The 23,792-nt window shown below is 29.9% G+C and overlaps 1 protein-coding gene across 1 annotated transcript in view; it reads left to right on the top strand.

Moving 5' to 3' along the window:
• The window catches only part of LOC122532573 (myotrophin-like), a gene marked incomplete at its 3' end in the record, with an annotated part of 120,701 nt that overhangs the window by 1,196 nt on the left and 95,713 nt on the right, over nucleotides 1-23,792 (top strand). The window contains exons 2-3 of the mRNA XM_043661434.1: nucleotides 10,471-10,576; nucleotides 15,291-15,389. Of these exons, the coding sequence (XP_043517369.1) occupies nucleotides 10,471-10,576; nucleotides 15,291-15,389 (205 nt within the window). The remainder of the gene's footprint in view (nucleotides 1-10,470; nucleotides 10,577-15,290; nucleotides 15,390-23,792) is intronic.

Raw genomic sequence — 23,792 nt, 5'->3', positions numbered from 1 at the left:
TTCTTGGCGTCGATGGATCGTTGATTGAATGTTTATCCGGTTTATGGCCGTTGCAATTAAATTTTGTTACTTTGCTTGACGATCTTCTCTTTTTTTTTTTTTCGTTTCAGTCAATATTGCTTCTCGAAATGTTCAAAATTAACGAAATCGAAGTGACGTGGTTCTCTGAATAGTTTAAATTACTAAAGTTGCTTTTAAATAAACATCGTGAGATATTATTTAAAAGCAACTTTAATGAGTTGTTAAAATAATTTAATTAAAAGAGTAATGAGAAATGAGTTGTTAAAATAATTTAATTAAAAGTGTAAATGACAATAAATTCAACAGTAATTTGATGTACATGTGTATAATCTATTAAAGATCAATTTCACGTTAATAGAACATTTAGAATTTGTAGTCAATTTATTCGCTTCAATAATAATCTAATTAATGAATACTTAATTTATGTCAAATAAAATAAATACGTGTTCCCTTCGACGAATGAGTCCGATCCAGACAAAATTGATATTTCTGATAAATTATGTAAACAATTTGTTTTATTGATAATTTGTTCACATAATAGATTCATTATGAATATTCATTTTCATTTAAAAGTTTTAAACTGAAATTGATTAAAAGTTATTCTTCATTGATGAGTTTGTTATTTTTGCTTGAGCTATTAAAAGAATGAAGACCAATTAAAAAAATTGGAGGTTAGGAAATGTTCCATGTGGAAAAATAAGCTGCAGTTAAATCCTGTAAAAGCATAAATGGAAAAAGAGATAGGCTACAAGATTGCTTTCGATGATTGCTTGGCTGATAGTATCCATGTCTCGGATCACGATCGTTGCTCGATATTCACGTTACTTTTCCGATGAAACGATAATATGATCAGATCGTCAGATAAAGAAGTCGCTTGTATGTACCGACCGTGTCATCGTTTGAATGTTCGACATAATCCCGTCTCGAATTTAGCGCCAAATTGACGGTTAATACTTCGAATACTTATATGTGGTGTTACTTTCAGTTAAAGTGAAACGTCTTTTAATTCAATACATTTCTTCTCACTTGTAAGAAAATATTCCCCAATTTCTTTTCTTCATGGTGTACTTCATGAAAAGCGTCGAAGCCACAAAAGGTAGTGATATATCGAGTGTTAAAATATTATTAAAATATGGAAAATTTTTAAATGTTCGATTTTGATATTATTAGTTATTGAAACGGTAACCGTCCATATTGGATCATTTATTAGAAGTTTTACAAGTTTCTAAATAACTTCATTTAAATTAAATTTTAAGAAAGAAAATTGTATGAGATATGAAATTTGAGTAATTTATTAGAATCATTACAGACGTTTAAATTAGGTTAAATTTAAATTAAATGTTAGAAAAGAGATTATATTGGATTCAATACATTCTAATTAACCGAAATATTATTTTAACATGCATTTTATAATTAAATCATATTTCTAAATATAAATTAAATTCCAAAAGAAAGATTATATAAGTAATGAGAAATTATAATAATTGAACTTCGAGATTTTGAAAATTAAGAATTCGGTTTCGATTGTACCATCTCCTATTTTTAGATTGCAACGACGTGCAATCTAAAAATATTGTGTTCTTCTAAAATGTGCATTGTGATACGTGTGATTGTACTAAACATTATTGACAATACTGCTTTGAAATTCTCATTTCATTTGTTAACAAGAATAGTAATTAAATATTCACGAAAGTTGGTGTCATTGGGAATTTAGTAAGTTATTCTTGAAATGATGAATTATTACTTTTCGATCGTATTTTGGTAAAGCTGACATCGACCTTGAAAGCTTGTACCATATATTATACATCTTATCTTTTTTATTCTCAAGTTATTAAGCTATGTTGTTGAATATGTTGATTGGTTTGATGAAAGACGTTCCCCCTTTATTGATCATGATGACGAAGGATGGATATGTGATAATTAAATCGCCGCTGGATCGGGAGAATAAACTGGGCCTGTCCATTGCACAGGTTGCTTGATTTATACCCGATCGAAAGAGAAATTAAACTTTCAACCAGCGGTTTCGCGGTGAATAAAATTTCTCTTAAACTGTTTTATGTGATTATTACTTTTGTTGTACATATGTTATATATTATTGTTTTTATTATACATTATATTATTTTTTGGTATGGTCATATTCATTCCTTTTTATTTATAACAAAATACAAATTAAACAATAATCAAATCACAAGAAATATGATATTTTTGCGTCTTGCAAAAATATTTGAACACTTATGATGATATCTCTTGTTTTATTTATGTGTTGTATGAAACACAATATAATATATATAATATATATTCAATATATATATATATATATATATATATATTAAAATTTTATTAGGATTACAATGAAAAGAAATAATATATATAGGAACTAGAAAATATTTAATGTAAATATATATATATAAATATAATATATAAATAGATCCATGTTATTTAAAAATCCAAAGAGTATTTAAATAACCAATTATCTATAGATAATCTATAGATAATATTAATATTAATGCATTTATTGCTTTATATTGATTTTATGCTATGCATATGTTTATCTTATATATTTTGTTTTACTTATTACACGTGCTAAAAAGATTCAGAACATATGAAACATATATATAGAAGTTCTCTACAGTAACTTTTCAAGTATCTTCGTAAGTCATTAGAGATATTTAATCAAAGAAGAAAGAAAAAGAAATTGAATTGTTATATGAATTGTCCATTTGTTCGACAATCTGATTGAATTTAATTTAATCATTACCTATTGATACACATGATTCTTACATTTTGATAAATGACCCAATCAGTGTGTTAATATTAATTTAATATTTAAATTTAATTTTACGATGGAAATATAATCAACGTAGTACTATATATTATCTTGAACTTTTTGTATAAAAAGTTTTAATCGAAAGTAATCAGAAGAAAAAAAGAAAAGAAAAAAATAAGAAAGAAACGTTCGTTTCGTTGTTGTATCTGATAGAACCTGATTTCTCAAATTTCGTTTAACGAGATGTGATTGTTAACATCTCAGTTTATGATGTTTCGTATAAATTGCGTGCAGGAAATTTAATTATTTGGTGAATGCGTGACAATCTAAAGACTTGAATATTAATTTTATACAATTTTAGAACGCAGTTGTATGTTCGGTTAGCAGATTTTCTTTGACTGGTAGATATCCACTTATAAGTCGAGTCACTGAGAGAAACCGCGCGATCATTAATCAATGTCGTTTCTTGAAAATTTCATATTATATCGATGCATTTGCTCGTTACTATATATAGTATATGTGTATGCAAGATGTTTCGTTTCAATTTACAATGAACGATATTGAGAATTTAATAGATTATGGCATGAATTGTGAAATAATTTACCATGACGCAAGAAGCTTTAGGTACTGTGTATTAGGTACTATGTAGAATGTTCAGAGTTTAATACCCCTTATAATGTTTGAACCTCGAACTGCTATGCTGAATCATGTTTGATCCATGCAGAGTATTGTTTTCTGTACTAATTAATAAAGAAACAAAAAATTTTAATTTCTTGAAAAAAATTAATGAATAAAATAGTTTTTTGATCACATCATATTTTTCTGATTATCATTCTAAAAATTGCATAAACATTCATAATCTATATGTAAGAGTATCAAAATCCTAAAAAATAGTACAGTAGAACTCCATTTGTATGAACTTTTAATAATAACATTTTAATAATAATAAAATACACCTGAAATGACGATATCTGAAAGTTTTTTAAGTATTTTGTCAGTGAGAGGAGTTGTGCCTTCTTAGTACAGAATGGAAGAAGAGAATGAACTTCTACTCAAACAGCTTAATAAAAAATTATTATAATACAGTAGAAGATTGAAAACAAAACATCCAGTAGATATATTTAATACGTAGTTAATACATAACAACAACTAGCTTCTAATGTATAATACAGCTAATAAAGATAAAGATAAAAGTGAATTTGTCAATAGGCAAATAGTTTATATAATTAAAATTTGTAAAATAGAAATCCACTGATTTTTCCCTGTAATAGTGACGTTTTTTTATGTAATAGAAGTTCAGGTTGAAATAAGTGGATTCAATTAGCAAGAGTTTATTTATGGTAAAACGTTGTTAATATGTAATCTATTTTGATATTCGAATCAAATTTTAGTCAATATCTGATTAAATAAATTTTTGTTGGTTGAATGAATTTACTAATAATAAAACCTCACATATTGGCACCTGGTTTATATAAACTAGTTAATACCGAGCTTCAGACATGCGAATTTATAATTGATCAATTTCTGTTATCTTTATTTGCCATCTTTTTATTACGTAAACAAATAAAAATGGGATAAAGAAAAAGTGAATTTCTATTATCCGAACGCCCTTGTTTTCCATGTTGGAATAAATGAAGTATTTGAACTCGCATTCTTATTATACGAGTGAAAAAGTCATTAATAGACAAGTTCATATAAGTGGAGTTCTACTGTAATGAAATGTTGATTAAAATTTCGTTCAAATAAATGGAATTCTATAGAAGAAAGTATTTATACTAATGTGAAATAATCATTTTATATTTTGACTTGGAAAATCGAGGAATATACTTCTAAATAGAAAACTCGAATAATTTTAATAACAAGGAATAATATAAGTACAACGAAATAACAAGGAATAATATAAGTACAACTTGGAAAATTTTTATCAAAAGAGCAGCTGTTGTAAGGAGTGCTATAGTCTTCATAATAAATATGTTTATTTAATTTCCAATCATTGTTAAAGATGTTGATATTTTATATTTATTAAATTATATTATATATTTATTATAATTAATAAAGATGTTGATATTATATATTTATATTTATATTATATTATATATTTATTATAATTTATATTTATTAATATTTATTAAATTATAAATATCTAAATATATAAATTTTATATTTTATATTTATTAAATTATAAATATCTAAATGTATAAATTTTATATTTTATATTTATTAAATTATAAATATCTAAATGTATAAATTTTATATTTTATTAAATTATAAATATCTAAATATATAAATTTTATATTTTATTAAATTATAAATATCTAAATATATAAATTTTATATTTTATATATATTAAATTATAAAATTTATATATTCAGNATATTTTATATTTATTAAATTATAAAATTTATATATTCAGATATTTTATATTTATTAAATTATAAAATTTATATATTTAAATATTTTATATTAAATTATTAAAAATTATATTATGTACAACATTATATGTTACAGTATGTTATAAGAAATTGGTTTGCCTTTTTTAGAATATAAGTTGAAGAAAGTCGATTTCCTTAATTTCGTAGATTTGAGTATGGTGTAGACTGTAGAGTAACCTTAGGTCATGAAACTTCCATCTCTTCGACTTCGAGGGCTGTGAAAGTGGAATTGTGTTACCTTTAGGTCATGGGACCGCGATTGTTCGGATTCTAGGGTTAGATTTTAGATTTACCTTGAACGACACTAAAGTCTCAATGTCTTCACGAACTTCATGATCTTTCAGAAATCTCTGACATCTCTAGAATCTCGAGGTTTCCCAGGACTAGAATCTTTATACTTTTCACGTGATTTTTAGAATTTCGGTTATCTTTACGGCATATTCAAGATTTGAAGAATCTCTAAGAGTTTAATCTCCAAATCTTCTCGGGTTTCTGAAATGTTAAGAGTCTTTCGGATCTCTGAGGTGCTCAGTTTTCAAGATATTCTCAAAATATTTGGCATCTCTGAGATTTTTTAAACTTTTTTTTTTAGATTTTATGTCTCGGAAGTTTTTTAAAATATCTAGATGACGAGCATCATCTCCAAGACTTCAAGAGATTTTCTAATCATCATCTTCAAGCTCTTCCACTGTCCCATTTTCCTTCTGTTTTCATTCGTAATATTAGCTTTTTCTTTTAGCAGGTTATTTATTTCTTTGTTTATCCAAAGTTATCGCCACCAAGTTTCATAAAAGTAATTAAAGTTTTGGAGTAGACTTTCATCCGTATCATTAATTTCACGAAGATCGTTTACGTTCGTTAATGAATTGGAGAATGTATAACCGTGTTCCAGATTCGAACTACGTGAGAGGAATATCAAATAAACGTCCTTGCGCCGCTTTCAATGCTATTCGCCACTTCCTGATAGAACGATGACGTTTGCTTATCGTTAATCGAAAACCCGAATATTCTATAATTTTCTAATATTTTACGAGATGGTTCGTTCGATAACAAGAAAATGAGAGTCGAGAAAAACGCGTAATCTGTTCTATCAATCAGTTTGCTTAATATCCTATTTTTCCTCTTTCGTTTCTTTCTTCTAGTTTCTTCAAAGGACGTCTAGTCTTAAGTCTGGAGCGGAGGTCTTAATAAATACCGCCCAGCTTGACGTTACACGTTCACATTGAACAAAAAAGAGGAGGAAACTACATGCTTGCGCTGAGAATGCGTTCACTTAATGCATCAACTAGTCGTTTAATTTTATGCGCTCGTCTTTGTTCTTATTTTAATGAGACAGCGTTAACGAAGTATTGCACGAAGCTCTATCACATGAAGATCACAGGTGAAAAATATGAATAATTTTCTCTTTCCAATGTTTTGTTTTCATAGTGGAGAAATTGCAAATCGAGTCTATATTAGAATTTTATGTGTCGTTACATTTTATTTTGGGATTAAATTATGTTTCATAATAAGTATGTTATATCATCTTCTAGGGCATTTAAAAAGCATTACAATAATATTAGTTATTTACGTAGATTAATGTTAAATAAATTGTAACAACACTATATATTACGTATAATATTTAATGTAATAATGTTATTTGTTTCCAACAAAATATCGAGCACCTATCATTTACTTACAAAAGGTTATATAATTATTGATTATTCTCTTCTTCAGTTATTTTATATTGAAACATTTCTTTCTAGTTAGCAAGTAATATTGAAATCAGAAATAAATTTATGATGTTTTTCTTCTGTGATCTCTATACAGTACAGACAATTGCAAAATATATGTCCATGCATATGTACATCTTTCAAATTTCAATTGTTTAAAGAAAGACAAAGATTTGAAGACAAGGATTTGTTTTATAGATTTATTGGTATTGACTTGATTCTCAAAAATTGATGATGCTTCTTATATTTATTTATTGAAAAATATAAATAGAATCTATTATATAATTGCTATGGATGTATTGAAGTATATAAAAAAAATATATATATATAAAATATGTAAAGTATTATAATTATAATCAGAATAAGTTTCATTTACTTTGTATGTAGATTTTCTTAAAATTGTCTTCTCGATTTATTTATATATTCTTTCAAAATAATGTAAGAAACACTGTCAATATTTTAGAATCAGTCTAATTTTATCTAAAGAATTAAAGCTTCATAAAGTATCCAAAACCTTTCTTTTTCTGTTTTAAATATTCGAAACTCGGACTGACTGATTATTCTGGATTTGGATTTGCATAGTTAGCTCAAAAAGAAAAGAAAAAATTCAGAATACGTCGACGAGTCATTTAGTATCGTTGCAAGGAGTGACTCAGAAACATAGGGATCATTCACCAAGTATTTTTACCCTCGGCTCACAAACCTATCTTATCCATTGTCTCCGAAAACAATGGTCGTCTATATCATTGTTCCCTTTATAGAGGATACGCGTCTTTTTCTTCGTTGTCACGCCCTTTCCACCCTTCTAACGAAGATCTGACCTGATCTGATTATAAATGCCATTCTATGTGTTTATATTAATTTGACTAGAGGCGTGTATCTCATCTATACTGAACTGTGTCGCAAAAATCGTGTTTCTAATAATTAATGCATGATTCCTGTTATTCATTACGCCGGGTGTTGGTTTTATCTGAACTATATTTACAGCGGTGGAATATTAAGGAACTAAGGAACTAAAGGTATTAAGGAGCTAAACTCATAAGGAGTTAAAAGTATTAAAAAAAAATTTTAGTTATCAAAGAGGACATTATACGATGTGGATAATTTTTCCTTGTGAAAAGTAGTAGATTTAATATTGAAATTAATTTTTTTAAATGGAATTTTGTATTTTCTTACTTATTGTGAAACGCATTGCTATACTAACAGATCCAAATAAAAGAAATATTCTACTTTAGTTTACAGTTGAGACACTGTGAGTGTTAATAATCTATTAAACATCATATTGTTTACCATATTAGTGACAATGGTCTATTTTGAAGTATATTTTATATTTATTCACTGTTCTTGTTACATATAATTCTAGAAATGGTGGAATATAGGAACTAAGGAACTAAGGTATTAAGGAACTAAACTCATAAGGAGTTAAAAGTATTAAAAAAAAATTTTAGTTATCAAACAGGACATTATACGATGTGGATAATTTTTCCTTGTGAAAAGTAGTAGATTTAATATTGAAATTAATTTTTTTAAATGGAATTTTGTATTTTCTTACTTATTGTGAAACGCATTGCTATACTAACAGATCCAAATAAAAGAAATATTCTACTTTAGTTTACAGTTGAGACACTGTGAGTGTTAATAATCTATTAAACATCATATTGTTTACCATATTAGTGACAATGGTCTATTTTGAAGTATATTTTATATTTATTCACTGTTCTTGTTACATATAATTCTAGAAATGCAAATGAGAAATGTAGTATATTTTTCTATCTCTTAAATTTTCTTTTGTTCATCATTGTGCATTATAGCTGTAGCATTCACTTATTCATTTGTTTGAATTGTACTTTATTTGTTAAAAAAATGAGTTCAATATACACACATTATATATTAATATTAATTGTTATTTTAATTATTTAGAGAAATGAAATGATGATTTCGGTTATTTAAAAATTTTATTCTTTATTCTTCGAATTTTTTAAATTATTTTATTAAATTGCAAACAGCATATAAGTTCTTTTACAATATATAGATAATATTAATTGCTTCACTGTGGAATGTTTCATCGCGAGTTATTACCTTCTGAAACATACGTATAAATTGATCTCGCAAGCAATTCTATAACATTACGTTCCGAGATCTCAGACATTCAATTTCCTATAGTTTAATTATTGCAAAGAATGTGCCGGGGATTTTTGCATTCGTGAACGAAGTGAGTTTTGAATTCGCAGAAATTTACCTGTTGGTTCTGTTTACTTTCCTCTGTCGTACATACGTACCATGTGCGTAATGCCCTTAACCGGTTGACATCCGGCGGAAACTTGTATTCCCAGGTTTATCTGTTACAAGCTTCGAGTCGTGCACGGTGATAAAACCTCGCGAGGAAGAGGTTGCTGAAAAAGCACTCGTGGATTTTATGAATGTAATGTAGTGATAATTGACTTTAGACGCCGATTCGACAATTAACAGACCGCTTTATTATGTTGACGGTGTTTACAGTGGCTCGCGAAAACTTCATGTCCATATTGTATGCATTATATTCATATTGAAATTTTATTAGCGCGATTATCATGATTATATGTTTCATATCAGATATGAGACCAGCCTGATAATACACACATGTATGAAATATGTATGATAATGTGCACATACATATAAAATTACAAAATATGCACGTACAATATAAAATTAGCATATATATAATGATAATAATTAGTATAAAATATATATAATGATAATAATAAAGATATAATGATATATAATGATAATAATAAAAAATATATATATAACGATAATAATTAGTATAAAACTAGTGTATTTTATTAACATAAAATTAACATATATTTTATATTATTATATTGTTATATAATGGTATATATAACAATATAATAATAATTAATATATATAATAATAATAATAATATATTAATTAACGTAAAATTAGTATATTAGTATATTATTATATTAGTAAAATTAGTATATTATTTAATAATAATAATATATTAATTAACGTAAAATTAGTATATGACATGAATAAATATATGAAACATGTAGATGATAAATACAATAAATATTGAATGTATATAATTATAATATTAAAATAAATATTAAACATGTAATAAAATTAAATTCGGATTGTGTGTTTTAAATGTCCCACTTTTTTCAGTACTTCGACGCGCGTGACGGTGTATTTTTTTCAGTGCATTTTGTGAAATTAAACTGAAAAATTATTGTATATACGGTTCGATCGCTCGTTATGGTCCGCGGTTGCCGGTTGCCAGCGCGAGGGGGGTTGGAGCGTTCAATCTCTCGTTTTCTTTCCACCGTGTCGTCGCTATCGTTAACTCTCGATAGGGAAAAGGAAATCGAGTCGACGGATCATAGAAAAACCGATCGAATCTCCGATTCGATGATCCTCCGTTCCGAAAGAAACTCGCAGCACCGGCATATCTGACGTAATAATCTGCACGGGTTGCATGAAAAGTAGCCAGTTCGAGGCGAATTCCTCTAATGACCGTCCATTTCCTTTTCTTTTGCAGATGCGTGGCTGGAATGGCAGAAAAGTTACGCGAGGCGGCCGCACGTGGCGACGTAGCGCGAGTTGCGCGACTCCTTGACGAAGATATTAAACCATTGCCGGACGAAGTGAGTCTTCTTCTTTTTCTTTTTTTTTTTTTTTTTCTCTTGTTACGTCCTTTACCGTCGACGAGATCCTGTCGTAGATATTCTCGTTCTTTATTGCATTATCGCGAATAAAAGAATACAGTGGAACGTTGTTTGGATAATAGAGGCCAGAATTGGGCAGTCATTTCTCTGTCAATCAAAGTTACTAAATAGTAATAATTAATCAGTTAATCATTGTTATATTAATGGTTCGACGATCTTGAAAAGGAAGAAACACGAAATAAAATCTTCTGACTTGAGGCGTCACTCTCGAGAAAATCGTGTTTGAAGATTCATCGAGTACACTTGAATTTATCTAATTCTAGTCACGACAGAGACGAATAATTGACAGAAAATGAAGTTATAAAGAATAACAAGCAGAAACTATTATAAAGAATATTATATAGAAGTTATAAAGAATAACAAACAGAAACTAGAATAGAGTAAAATGTTTTTCTCTGTACGATGCTTTTCGTTTTCGAGAAATATCTTTCCTGAGAAGCTTGTACGTAATCTATGAAGAAGAAATTCAACAAGTTCCTCCAGCGAGAGGAAGAAGGAGGAAAAGAGAAAAAGAAAAAGTGAGAAGTGAGTTTGGACGACTGTTTCGCCTCACTTTTTAATTACAGCACGCAAAGTCGTAGATTGATGGAGGCAAGGCTCTCATTAGAAGTGCACGCACAGGAGAGTATAGTGTATTAATTGCGTTATGTATTTGCATCTGGGTTGTGACAGTGGCCGTCAGTGGGAATGCTGTTAAACGTGTTCGGTGTGCATTTGTCAAAAGATTGGCTGAAAGCCCGCCGGGCAACATTCGCCCGATTATCCATGCATCCATTACAATTACTCCCTCCTTAATTGCGCCGATGAAATTAATTGTCGTGCGGTTTTTATACATTCAGCCAGCGGCCAACTCCGAGCTAAAGTACTTTATTACGCGACAGGCCGAATAATTGAAATTGTAGATACTCCGATCGATTATATGAGCCGTTTATTTCGAAAGTGGCCCAAGTCCATTTATCCTTGAATCAAAGATGTTTCAAAGGTTTGCGTTTTGATAAATTTAAAAATAACTGATAACATGGTGGTGTAATATTTTTGTGTTTCTAAAGGCGTAAATTTACCAATCCAATAAGTATGGTAAACTTAAAAAGTTGTTCAGAAAGTAATACGTTTCTGATGGCTATAAAATGGACTTGAGTCACTTTAATAAAATAAAATAATAAATAAATGGCTCGTATGATCCTAGAAAATGAACCTGGAGCGAAATAGTCTTTCTTCTTTATAAAATTATATTTGGATTTCTGAATTATGTTTATAATTGCAATTATATTTATATTTATAATTAAATATATTCATTTATGAATTCATCAAGTTTTCAATGTACAGTGGTCTAAGAAACTATAGACAGATTATATTCAAGTTGAACCTAGTTGTTTTTTCTTGGATTCTTCAAGTTTTCGATCGGTCTGGTTAGCGAATAATTGAAATTATAGATACGCATTGATCGATTATATTAATATTTAGATTAAACATGAAGGGTGAAATAGTATTTTTTTTTTGACAAAATTATATTATGTTATATTTTACAAGGTTTTAATGTGCAATTTGAAATGTAAATGTAATGTACAATTTTATTGTAAATACTCTACCTATTTCTCTCGTTCCTGATCTTTCATAATTCTAAAGAACTTAGAAAACTTAGAAAATTGCAAACAATTTCGTAAAATATTGTCACACATTTCTCGTGTCTCATTTCCGAGAAAAACAAAAATAACGCGAACAATATTACATATTACATATATATTCTTTTACAAAAATTGCATATATATTTGTTTACAAAAACTCTATTTAAAATATAAATTTATTTATTTATAATTTAAAATTTATATAATTTAGTACTTTATAATAAAGATATATTTTAGTAATAATTACATCAATTACAATTAATAATAAAAATCAATAAAATTATTTATAGTTTAAAGTAATGAAAATGAATTAAAAAAAAAAACAAATAAGTAAAATTTAATTTGTATCAGGGTTAATTAATTAATTTTAATAATTTTAATTATCTCGAGCGTGTAAATGATCTAAATATATATATATATTATTCTTTTTTGTAAAATAAAAGAAACATATATTTAGAAATTAAATGCTTGTCGTATTGATTAATATCTAGTGTTTTTTAAAATAAATTTAATTTATATATAACAAAATAAATTTATACATAATAAAATTCGAACATGAAGGTGTTGCGTTCCATCTGACATTTGACAACGAACGTTACGAATGCCGAAGTGATTCTTAGTGAAAACGAACGAATCGGGCGATTTCATGGCATCACAATGTTGGCTGAAAATGAAATTTATGTTGGCCGCACGTCCGCCACAGTTGATTCATATCCGCAATTATTTACTATTTGATATATTACGCTTCCTGCATCTAGGGTTGCGCGGATAAGATATACTTCTTCATTAACACGCGGTGCTAGCGCGCTCTATTACCCGAGGCAACGAGCCACAACACCTTACAGGAAATCCGAACATAGGTTACTCGCCGTGTGTCAAAATGATGTACAATCTCATTTGTTAAATTTGCGTAACCTATGTCTTTAACATCGGACGGGAAGAGGCGGATAGTAGTACTAATGTGCTTGGTATTTAAGTCCAGCATTAAACGGTATTTAGTATCTAACAGAGATTAAAACTGCAATCTCGATCTAGCTTTTATACCTTTCCATGTATTACACCGTTTCTGTGTCAAGAAGAGGTCTACGTAGGTCTAACACCAACTGCATCAACTTGGAATTGGTGCAAAGTACTTTTGCTTTTGAACTTGAATTGTGCAACAGGACAATGATCCCAAGTATTCTCACGAGTCGTGAGCGGGGATATCTGAAAGAAAAAGAAGATGGAAAAATTTTAATAAAATGAGTGAATTCAAGCCTTCTCAATCCTCTGATCTTGAGCCACTTGACTTGAAATGATGCTCAGAAATATCCTTGCAAATGTATGTCACATGATAAACACATTTTGCAACACCATCAGAAATTTAAATATTTAAATAGATTAATTGAGAGAATGCCTAAAGTTGTAGCGACCTCTACTTCGGAGAATTTAGATCAACGACATCTATGTTCCGTCGAGATGTGTATTTAATATAAACAATAGAATATTTAAAAATAGCTATTAATTNATATTTTTATATAAACAACTAAAATTAATTACGGAGTTATTATTTATTTATAGTATTGTGATATAAATATAAATTATCATAATCACTATAAAGTAACAGAAGTTGTATTGAAAAATATCAACTTCTCATTGCAGCAGTACGAAAAGTGATAAAATAATAGATTTGAGCTAAAAGATGGTATTTTTATTCTTATCGGTGAAATGAAGATGAGATATCGATGACAATGTTCTTATTTTTTTTTTTTTTTTTTTTGAAAGAAACTTAATGTTACAGAAAATAAAAAAATGAAGGGACCTGTCTATGTTAATTGCGAAGATGCATCGGATCGTGTTGCTTGAGCCCCCGTTCGACTAATTAAGCCTGCGTCCTGTCTCATCGCTAGGAGCTAATTCGACACGAGAAATGCGTGTGTTACAAACTGAAATGCGGGTACCTATTAATTACGTTGCTAATTGATCCCCTCGTGAATCACGACCGACGAAGAATGCTTTGGGAAATTTAACTCGCCGATGAAGTTCGCACTTTCCCTTCAGGCGAATGCCTGTTCATTCTCTCGAGGTGGTTTCTGAGAGCTCGGATTATTTTTAATTTTGATTTTCTGATTTTTTTCTGAACTCATTCGGTTCATTGACTTCTGACTTTTTTAAACGAGGCTCTCAGAATCTGACCAACTGCAGTTTTTATTAATTTTTCAATTATTTTGTTACGATAATTACAATAAGTTCAGTATGATTAGAATTGAATGGTGGGAATTGAATCGTTGATATTTGAGTAATGAGCAGACAGCGAATTTTTATGTATTCGTGCCGTCTTTAAATTTATAAATACATAAAATTTATATATATAAATTTGAAGACATAAAAATGCATGTAATATGCAAAAATATAGAAAATATTCAAAGTACAATTTCCAGTACACAAAATAGATTTCTATTTAAATTTCGGTTCTTTAATTTGCATAAAATTCATCACTCAAATTTACGATTAATGGTTATTCAATTCTCAATAAACAAATGATCTACTTCCATAAGATCTAATTATCATATATAAATAAATTCTAACATAAATTTAAAAAAATATGCATGTATAATATTACCACTATTTTCTGTTTTTTAATCGTTGACCAATCTAATTTTGAAACAGTACAGATGTATTATAATTTGCCTTGTAATATTTATTAACATCAGAGTCGACTACTGAAGCATAAAAAATTGTATCAGAAAGAAATTAGAGTGCAAGGAATAGGAAAGAATTTATAATAAAATAAAGGACACAAATTTTTACTTTACAAAATCATATTTACATATGTATATTTTACATATGTATATTTACAAGAATCAAAAAAATTATAGATCATGCTACTTTAAAAAATTACGAATTAGTAATTTTGACCGTTTTGATAGTTCTAGCATTAAAATAGCGGAGTGTATGTTAATAATTAAAATTTAATATTAAACAAGTTTATCTAGAATATTTATTGAAAATATATTTTTCATTTACAGAATGGTAGAGGCCCTCTTTTATTGGCCGCAGCAGCCGGCCACGTGGATGTCTGTGAAACTTTACTTCTTCGAGAATGCGACGTCAATGCTGCAGACAATGTGAGTGAATGTTCATTAACTTTTATTTCTTTGAACTTTTATATATGTGTAAAATTGCATAAGAGATTTCATTCTGCGAAAGCTTTATTCGTACTTCAATAGATACTGCTTCATATAAATTCCAATGATTTTCATCAAGTATTATTTGCTCGTTATTTATTTAAATTTGATTTCGACTTACAATTTCGCAATTTACAATATTCTGAAGATAATGGCGTTTGAGAGGTCGAGAGCCTGAATCCTGAAATTTTATGCAACCCGGAATTGACTAATAATTCACGAGCTTAGGTGGGTTGGTCCACGTGTCAGTCGAGCAATATATCAATATACTGGCTAATGAAGGGTGTAGGGATAATTACATCTGTAATTGCTAGTTTACGTACTTGTCGAAGGGAAGACGTTCCTTTCTTTACTGCTTGTATCACGCAACTAAAAAAATCATCAATAATATTTATATCGAATTCTTAATTTGATTTATAAAGAGCAATTACCAATTCTTTATTACACGGTTAATTATAAAATGAGATTCACGACGCGCGTAATACGTTACACATAAAATTTATAATGTAAAATTATTAAGAAGTTTTCAGACGACATATTTATTGCGAAATTATAACAATTTAAATATCGTGAATTTTACAAAATTTACATACATACAAACTATTGAGAAGATTGATTATAGAATAATCAATAATTGCAAAGCGTAGAGAATAGAAAATGCAGGTGAATCGTATTTCATATGCGTCGAAGCGAAAGAGTTAAATCTTCGTAAAAATTATCTATCATAACCTAAAAAAATTACCTATAAAATTATCTATCGTATCTAAATCTATAAAAATTTCAAACATCAATTTCTACTAATTTAACTGACAATTCGTATGCTAGTATCAACTCATTCACACGAGTACGATTATGTTTTATTACAAGCATCAAAGCGAAAGTACTAAACTTTCTGAAAAGTTATCTGTCATATTCTAACCTATAAAAATTTTAAACATCAATTTCTATTAATCTAACCAACATATCACATGCTAATATCAACTCATCCACAATGTTTGATTATATTTTGTTACAAGCATTAGCGAAATAAGGTTAAATCCTCCGAGAAATTATCAACTATCTCAGTTATCATATCCTAACCTATAAAAATTTTAAAGATTAATTTTTTAAGTGATATCTCGTTAACCCATATTATCGTCTAAAGTACAAATTGTCGTAAAACCGTAAGAACGTATGAAAATCTTGGACATACTGTTTTTTTTTTTGGTAGAAACATTTTGTAAAAAATAAGGAATCGGTAGGCAAAGCTGAAAAAAAAAATGTTCCAAGTATTAAAATCGCGGGGCCAAGTATCGGTTGAGAAAAGAATTGAGAAAAAAAGGTGAGGAGAAAAGGATGAAAAGGAAGGTTTTAACGAGCTTAAAAACCTTATCGATAACACGATCGAATTTTAAGAGTCCAGCATGCATCCCTTTTCTCAACCGCTTGCGCTGGCAACTGATTGCGGACCATAACGAGTGACCGAACCGTGTACAATAATTGGTCGCTTTCTTTTCGAATTCGTCGATTATGATATCACTGGATAGAAACTATTGAGAAGTAATAGATTTATCATTTGTTTTGCCCGGGTTTATACTTGAATATACTCGAAACTGAGGAAATATTGCAATTCTGGGGCGAGAAATTCTTGACGTGCGTGGCACGTCATTCCACTTGCGCTGGCAACTGATTGCGGACCATAACGAGTGACCGAACCGTGTACAATAATTGGTCGCTTTCTTTTCGAATTCGTCGATTATGATATCACTGGATAGAAACTATTGAGAAGTAATAGATTTATCATTTGTTTTGCCCGGGTTTATACTTGAATATACTCGAAACTGAGGAAATATTGCAATTCTGGGGCGACAAATTCTTGACGTGCGTGGCACGTCATTCCACTTGCGCTGGCAACTGATTGCGGACCATAACGAATGACCGAACCGTGTACAATAATTGGTCGCTTTCTTTTCGAATTCGTCGATTATGATATCACTGGATAGAAACTATTGAGAAGTAATAGATTTATCATTTGTTTTGCCCGGGTTTATACTTGAATATACTCGAAACTGAGGAAATATTGCAATTCTGGGACGAAAAATCCTTGACGTGGCACGTCATTCCACTTGCTCTGGCAACTGATTGCGGACCATAACGAGTGTCCGAACGAGTACACAATAATTTCGTCGTTCTCCGTTTGAACTCGTCGGTATGATATCACTGGATAGAAATTATTGCGGAGTAATAAATTTATCATTTGTTTTGCCTATTTTCTTCCATTTAAACATACTTAAGACTGAGAGAATGTTGCAATTTTGGAACAAATTTGAACAATTCTCGACGTGCGTCGCAAGAGGTTAAGATATTCTAGTCTGTCTGAGTGGTCCTAACCTCACTTCGTACACAGAATACTATACGATACGATATCGAGCGAAGACAATGATTCATTGAAACGAGCGGAAAAAGCAATCGGGATCGTCTCGGTTATCGTGCAGGAGGATCCGGGTAGGAGATCGGTCACAATGCTTCCATTGCCGCGTTGACTGACGGCCAATCTTCTCTCCCCTCGTTCGCCGCAGAACACGTTTGGCTAGATCCTGCCAGCAAGGGGTATCCCGAGGTGGCTGTATTTAGAATCGGAATACACGCCGCTGGTGGCCTCCAGATATATTCATACTAAATTCCTGTGGATATCTTCTTGAATCGCGCACGAAGACAGTACGCGCTTCTTTCTCCTCCGTAATTTTTTAATTATCGTCCGGATTTCCAGTCACCGAGAAAGAGAAAGGGTTAATTAATGAAGCTGTATATGTGCAAGATCTCGTATTCTCAAAGATATCTTGCGGGATTTTAAATGAAAAGAATTTTTCTCTTCGTTGCTTCAGCCGATGCTGATGTGTTGATTAACTTGGACTCGAGTGGGTTTGAAGTATCCGTTTTTGTGGATTGTTTGCTTTTATGATGTGTGGTGATTCGTTTGGTGATTATATTCATTGTGAATAAAATCATCTTTATAGAATAAAATGACATAAAGTCTCTGTAGTTAACAAAAATCTTCTGTATATTTTTCACAATTTCACTAATTCTCAAGCAAGGTAGTATAAATAACTGATTGAAAGCTGAAGTTTTATGAAGAATTATAGAAGAATTATTTTATGAAGAATCATTTTGTGAGGACTTGATATATCCGCGTGCACGCGTGTAATAATTTAAAGCTCAAAACTATGACCTCTAAAAAGAAAATCCTGCATAATATTTCACTCCAGAAACCTCGCGCAATTTCTCAGCGTTCACGTCTGTTGTTTTGTTTTAATCTCCGTGTCGTTCTTCGTTCCGCCATTGTCTTCGCGGGAATATGGAACAACGATATGCAAACCCGAGTAGCATAACATCGATCGAGAGGTTAATTGGTTTCATGGCTAAACCGCTTAAAGGGGTGATCCTTCCGGCATCGAACCACGACTTTCTTCGTTTTTTGTCACCGGCTACGGCGGGTTGTGTACCTTTTGTCTGCATAAGGCAATCTGGGCAAGGAACGACGCTGCCTCGGCATCTGCAAATGAAAGATCGATATTTATCGGTGTCCGGATCGTAGAAATCTACAGCGGTCCCCTGTTTATGCCCTTTTCCAATCGATTCCACGTGCGCGAACTGTCGAGGTTTATGGAAACGCCGCGTGGACATTAATGCACGCCTTTAAAGACGTTCTGGGCAAGTTTTTCCACTGGCGATTACCATTTCGAAAGATGAGGTGCGAACTTTCCCTTGAACGCTCGATCGAGACTCTGACGAAGTAAATTTGTTTGGACGATAATTGACACAAAATCTTCTGCCAAATGCTTTCGCATTTTTTAGAATAGTAAACGTACTCTGGAACAATTTCGATTCCGTTTTTATGTACGAATGAATGAAATACAGTGGAGATTTTGATGACTATTAATTAGTGTAGTTTTGTTTGGAATATAATTGCTGTAATATTCTTTGTCATTTTTATTTTTTTAAAAAAATAAAATTGTTTTAACAAAGTATTCTAGAATAATTTTTATTCAAATCGTTCATCAGATGAATAGAGATTCCGATGATTATTAATTAGTGCATTTCGCGTTTGGAATGATAATTGATATAATATCTTTTGTCAAATATTTCCATTCTTCAAATAATAAAGTATTCCAGATTTTAATTTTATCTTAGAACAGACCAGACCTTAATTTATTGTAACAAAAAGATGCAAAGTATTTTGTTACTTTGAATTGGTCACGCAATTATTTCCAATTTCAATTCATGCTTATACATTTCGCTTTAAAATTATTACAAAGATATTTAACAAGTAGAAACAAAATTTTCAAAAAAAAATTCTTCGAATATAAAGTACAAAGAAGTTGAATTCTCGTTAAATCTTGTGAATATTTGAGAGAGAGAGAGATTCAGTTATAATACATCGAAGAAAAAACGATCTAGGAAGCTATCACGATGAAGTAGTCGTGGCGATAGAGTTTTGTAAGTTATGGAAGTGCACTGCATGCGAAAATACGAGACGAGGTATAAAAGGGAGATGCTTGAATGGCATTTACAACCGTGAAATTTACGATTTACCGACATTCTCGTGCTGGTTTTATTTGTACTGCATAGTTGCGTTGCTACCTCTCGGTGCCCGATACTCACGACGAATCGCGCCGAGTATTCTAAATCGCGCGGTAGATTTACGGCGCAATAGTAAACGCGGCAATTTAGAGAATCACATTCGCGTCCGTCGAACTCGGAAAAAGAATCGGGACTTACGTAAAATAGAATATTCGAGATCGAATATTCCAGAAGAATTAAGGAAACGTCTCCAAACGTTCAGCTGATTTACCATACCCATTTTATTTTGAATTTCTTCACGATGTCTTCATTGCCATTGCGCTTTATTACTATTATCAGTTTCCATTCACAGTGATTGGTTTGATAAATTCTTCGAGCGCTTGCTGTGAAAATATTTTTATGAATATGAGTGTTGTACGACAATAATTAGTAATAAAATATTGCATCACACTGTATACGTAACATGTAATGATCTTTCATATAATTTATATTTTACATTATGTTTTACACAGTGTAATAATAAAATATTATTTATCATCATATTATATTATATGTAATATTTTAAAAGTTCATTAATTGTAGATTAATTGGAAAGACACGATTATATTGATTTATATTATATTTTATGTAACATATATAAAATATTATATATCTTCATATATTACATTATATGTAATATTTTGAAAATTCGTTAATTATATACATTAATGGAGGAGACATGATTATATTGATTTATATTATATTTTATGTAACATATATAAAATATTATATATCTTCATATATTACATTATATGTAATATTTTGAAAATTCGTTAATTATATACATTAATGGAGGAGACATGATTATATTGATTTATATTATATTTTATGTAACATATATAAAATATTATATATCTTCATATATTACATTATATGTAATATTTTGGAAATTCGTTAATTATATATTAACGAAGGTGACATGATTATGTTGATTTATATTGTATTTTATATGACATAATGTAATAATATAATCATGCTTTATATCACTTATAGTTTACACTGTGTTTTATATAATGTAATAATAAAATATATATGCTGTATGTAATATTTTGAAATTTCATTAACATTGTACTGGAATACGAATGTGATTAAAGTGACTTACATTTTGTTTTACACAACATGTATGTATAAAACGTAATGTAATAATGCAATAATATTTCACATTGTACTTTACACAATGTAATAATAAAATATTACAATATTATATATCTTGTAGGTAACATTTTGAAATTTTATTAACATTGTACTCTTTAGAACACCATTGTGATTATATTGACTTACATTTTGTATGTATGTATGTATGTATGTATGTAATGTAAGACTGCAATAACGTAAGAATGTTATATTGTGTTTTACTCAATATAACAATTAAATATTACACCAAAATGTTACATTACATTATGTTAGACATAATATTTTGAAATTTCATTAATATTGTACTCTGGGACAGAATTGTGACTTTTAAAGAGAATTATAGAGATTATATTAACTTACATTTTGTATGTATGTATGTATGTATATATGTAATGTAAGACTTCAATAACGTAAGAATGTTATATTGTGTTTTACTCAATATAACAATTAAATATTACACCAAAATGTTACATTATGTTAGACATAATATTTTGAAATTTCATTAATATTGTACTCTGGGACAGGATTGTGACTTTTGAAGAGAATCTAAAAATATACATAAAAATTGAAATAAAAGATATTTAATTGAAAGACATTTAGTACGTATATACTATATTTAGCAAAAAATTAATATCCATCGTAAACGATTATTTTGAACAAAAGTAGAAGTATTGAATTCATGATTTCTGTGAATAATAATTTGACAATTTTCATTTCGTTTCTTCGTGCTCATCGTAACTATAGCCCTGTTTCATAACTGTGTTAATGAAGTTTGAAAATATTTCACGTAACACGCAGATAATTTCTAAAAGTTCCTACAACAACTATAAATAGACGAAGTTCGTTTCTTCTTCATTTACAGTGCATAACTTATCTCTCGAATGAATCATCGAAGAACCTAAAATCTCCCAATTATAAAACGACCATATCTTAACGTAGCAAGCAGCGAGCGTGTCACGGTTATCGTTAAAAAAAAAAAAAAAACATTTAATCCAACAATTTACTGTAACCTTAATAGCATAATATAATAGGAGGCAGGGATATTGGGATAGGCTTTCTCGCCTGCCAACTCGTTTGAAAACGAGTCTAAAGCCGGATTCACAGGTCCACCCGACCACCGGTCCCACACGGCTGTTTGCATTCGTTTAGACTCGTAACTCTTCTAAATATCCGGCGAGTCGAGTCGAAAAGGAATAAAGCGTCTAACACACCGTCGGATAAATCCGATAAATTTCGACGTGATCCAAACGCTACAACCTGTTAGATGAAACTCCAGCTGCGTTCGTATTTCAAAAGATTTCTATGGCGGTGTTCCCTCCTTCTCTCCGCCATTCTCTCCTCCCAGGCAAGATTTATACAACGTTGTCTCGCGGATCGCGCGTCCTTTTTTCCCCGCGGGACTCTGCCGCGAGGAATTTGGCACACATTCCTCTCGCTTCGCTATGGCCGAACATGCAGAAGATCTATAATTACGGCAGGCCTGAAAATAACATTTTAGAGGAACATAGAGGCGGCGGTTCGAGCGATCGCCCTCCTCTTCTTTCCTTTTTTTTTTCTTTTTTTTAAACCGGATTTCGTCGAACATCCTTCTGTCAGACGTCTTTCGTAGCCTTCTTTTAGCCCTCAGACTCGATTATCATACGTCCTTGTGCCGCGAATTTTCTCTTTTTCGTCTTCTTCGGTGTTTCTCCTTTTTTCTTTTTTCTTTTTTTTCTTTTTCTTCACGTCGGTGCCGTGGAAAGGATCGATGAATCGCGGAGAGAGTTGAAAATTGATGGAGCCTCGATGCGTAATGGGTGCGGGCCGAGAACAGCTTCGAATAAAATTCTGCGAGGAATTTTGATTGAGAAGAGGAAGTTGGAATGCGTTACGCGGACGATGGTTTCAGATTGTTTCTAAGAATTCGTATAGAAATGTTCACTTTTAATTTGCGGTAAATTGCAGTTCGATTTATAGGTCGTAATTTCTGATTACTGTCGTAGAAGTATTTCTGTTTAATGTGAATGCACTTGTGTCCCAGTGAAACGACTTCTTACTGAGATCGATTACGTTATGTTTTTCAATCGTCTTCTACTAAAAACACTGTTGAATGATATAAAATTGAACCCTGTCTCCGTTTCTCATTTTCAATTTTAATTTCTCCTTTGGTGTCAAATTGAGACAATGGTGAAACAATTTTCAAAAAAAAATCGACCTTCTTAACTTTGTCATAAGGTGTGCGACTTTCTAAGCTTTAAAATTACAGGTGTGTCTATGTTTTTTTTGATTCTTAAAATTTTATATTACTTATATTATCGTTGTATAATCATTATTGAATAATACAATATTACACGATATATATATTTTACAAAATATATATTTATATATATTTTACAAAATATATATATATATATTACAAAAATTATAGGTGTTATATAATTTTACAAAATATATATATATTTTACAAAAATTATAGGTAATACATAATTTTGTAAAATATATATATATTTTACAAAAATTATAAGTGTGTCTATATTTTTTTTGATTCTCTTGAAATTTTATATTATTTATATTATCATTGTATAATCATTATTGAATAATACAATATTACGCAATGATATATATATATAT

Source organism: Frieseomelitta varia, unplaced genomic scaffold (assembly GCF_011392965.1).
Source record: "Frieseomelitta varia isolate USP_RPSP 00005682 unplaced genomic scaffold, Fvar_1.2 scaffold_459, whole genome shotgun sequence".
Taxonomy (NCBI): Eukaryota; Metazoa; Arthropoda; class Insecta; order Hymenoptera; family Apidae; genus Frieseomelitta; species Frieseomelitta varia.
The sequence above is the reverse complement of the archived record's forward strand: the minus strand, read 5'-3'. Positions and strand labels throughout refer to the sequence as shown.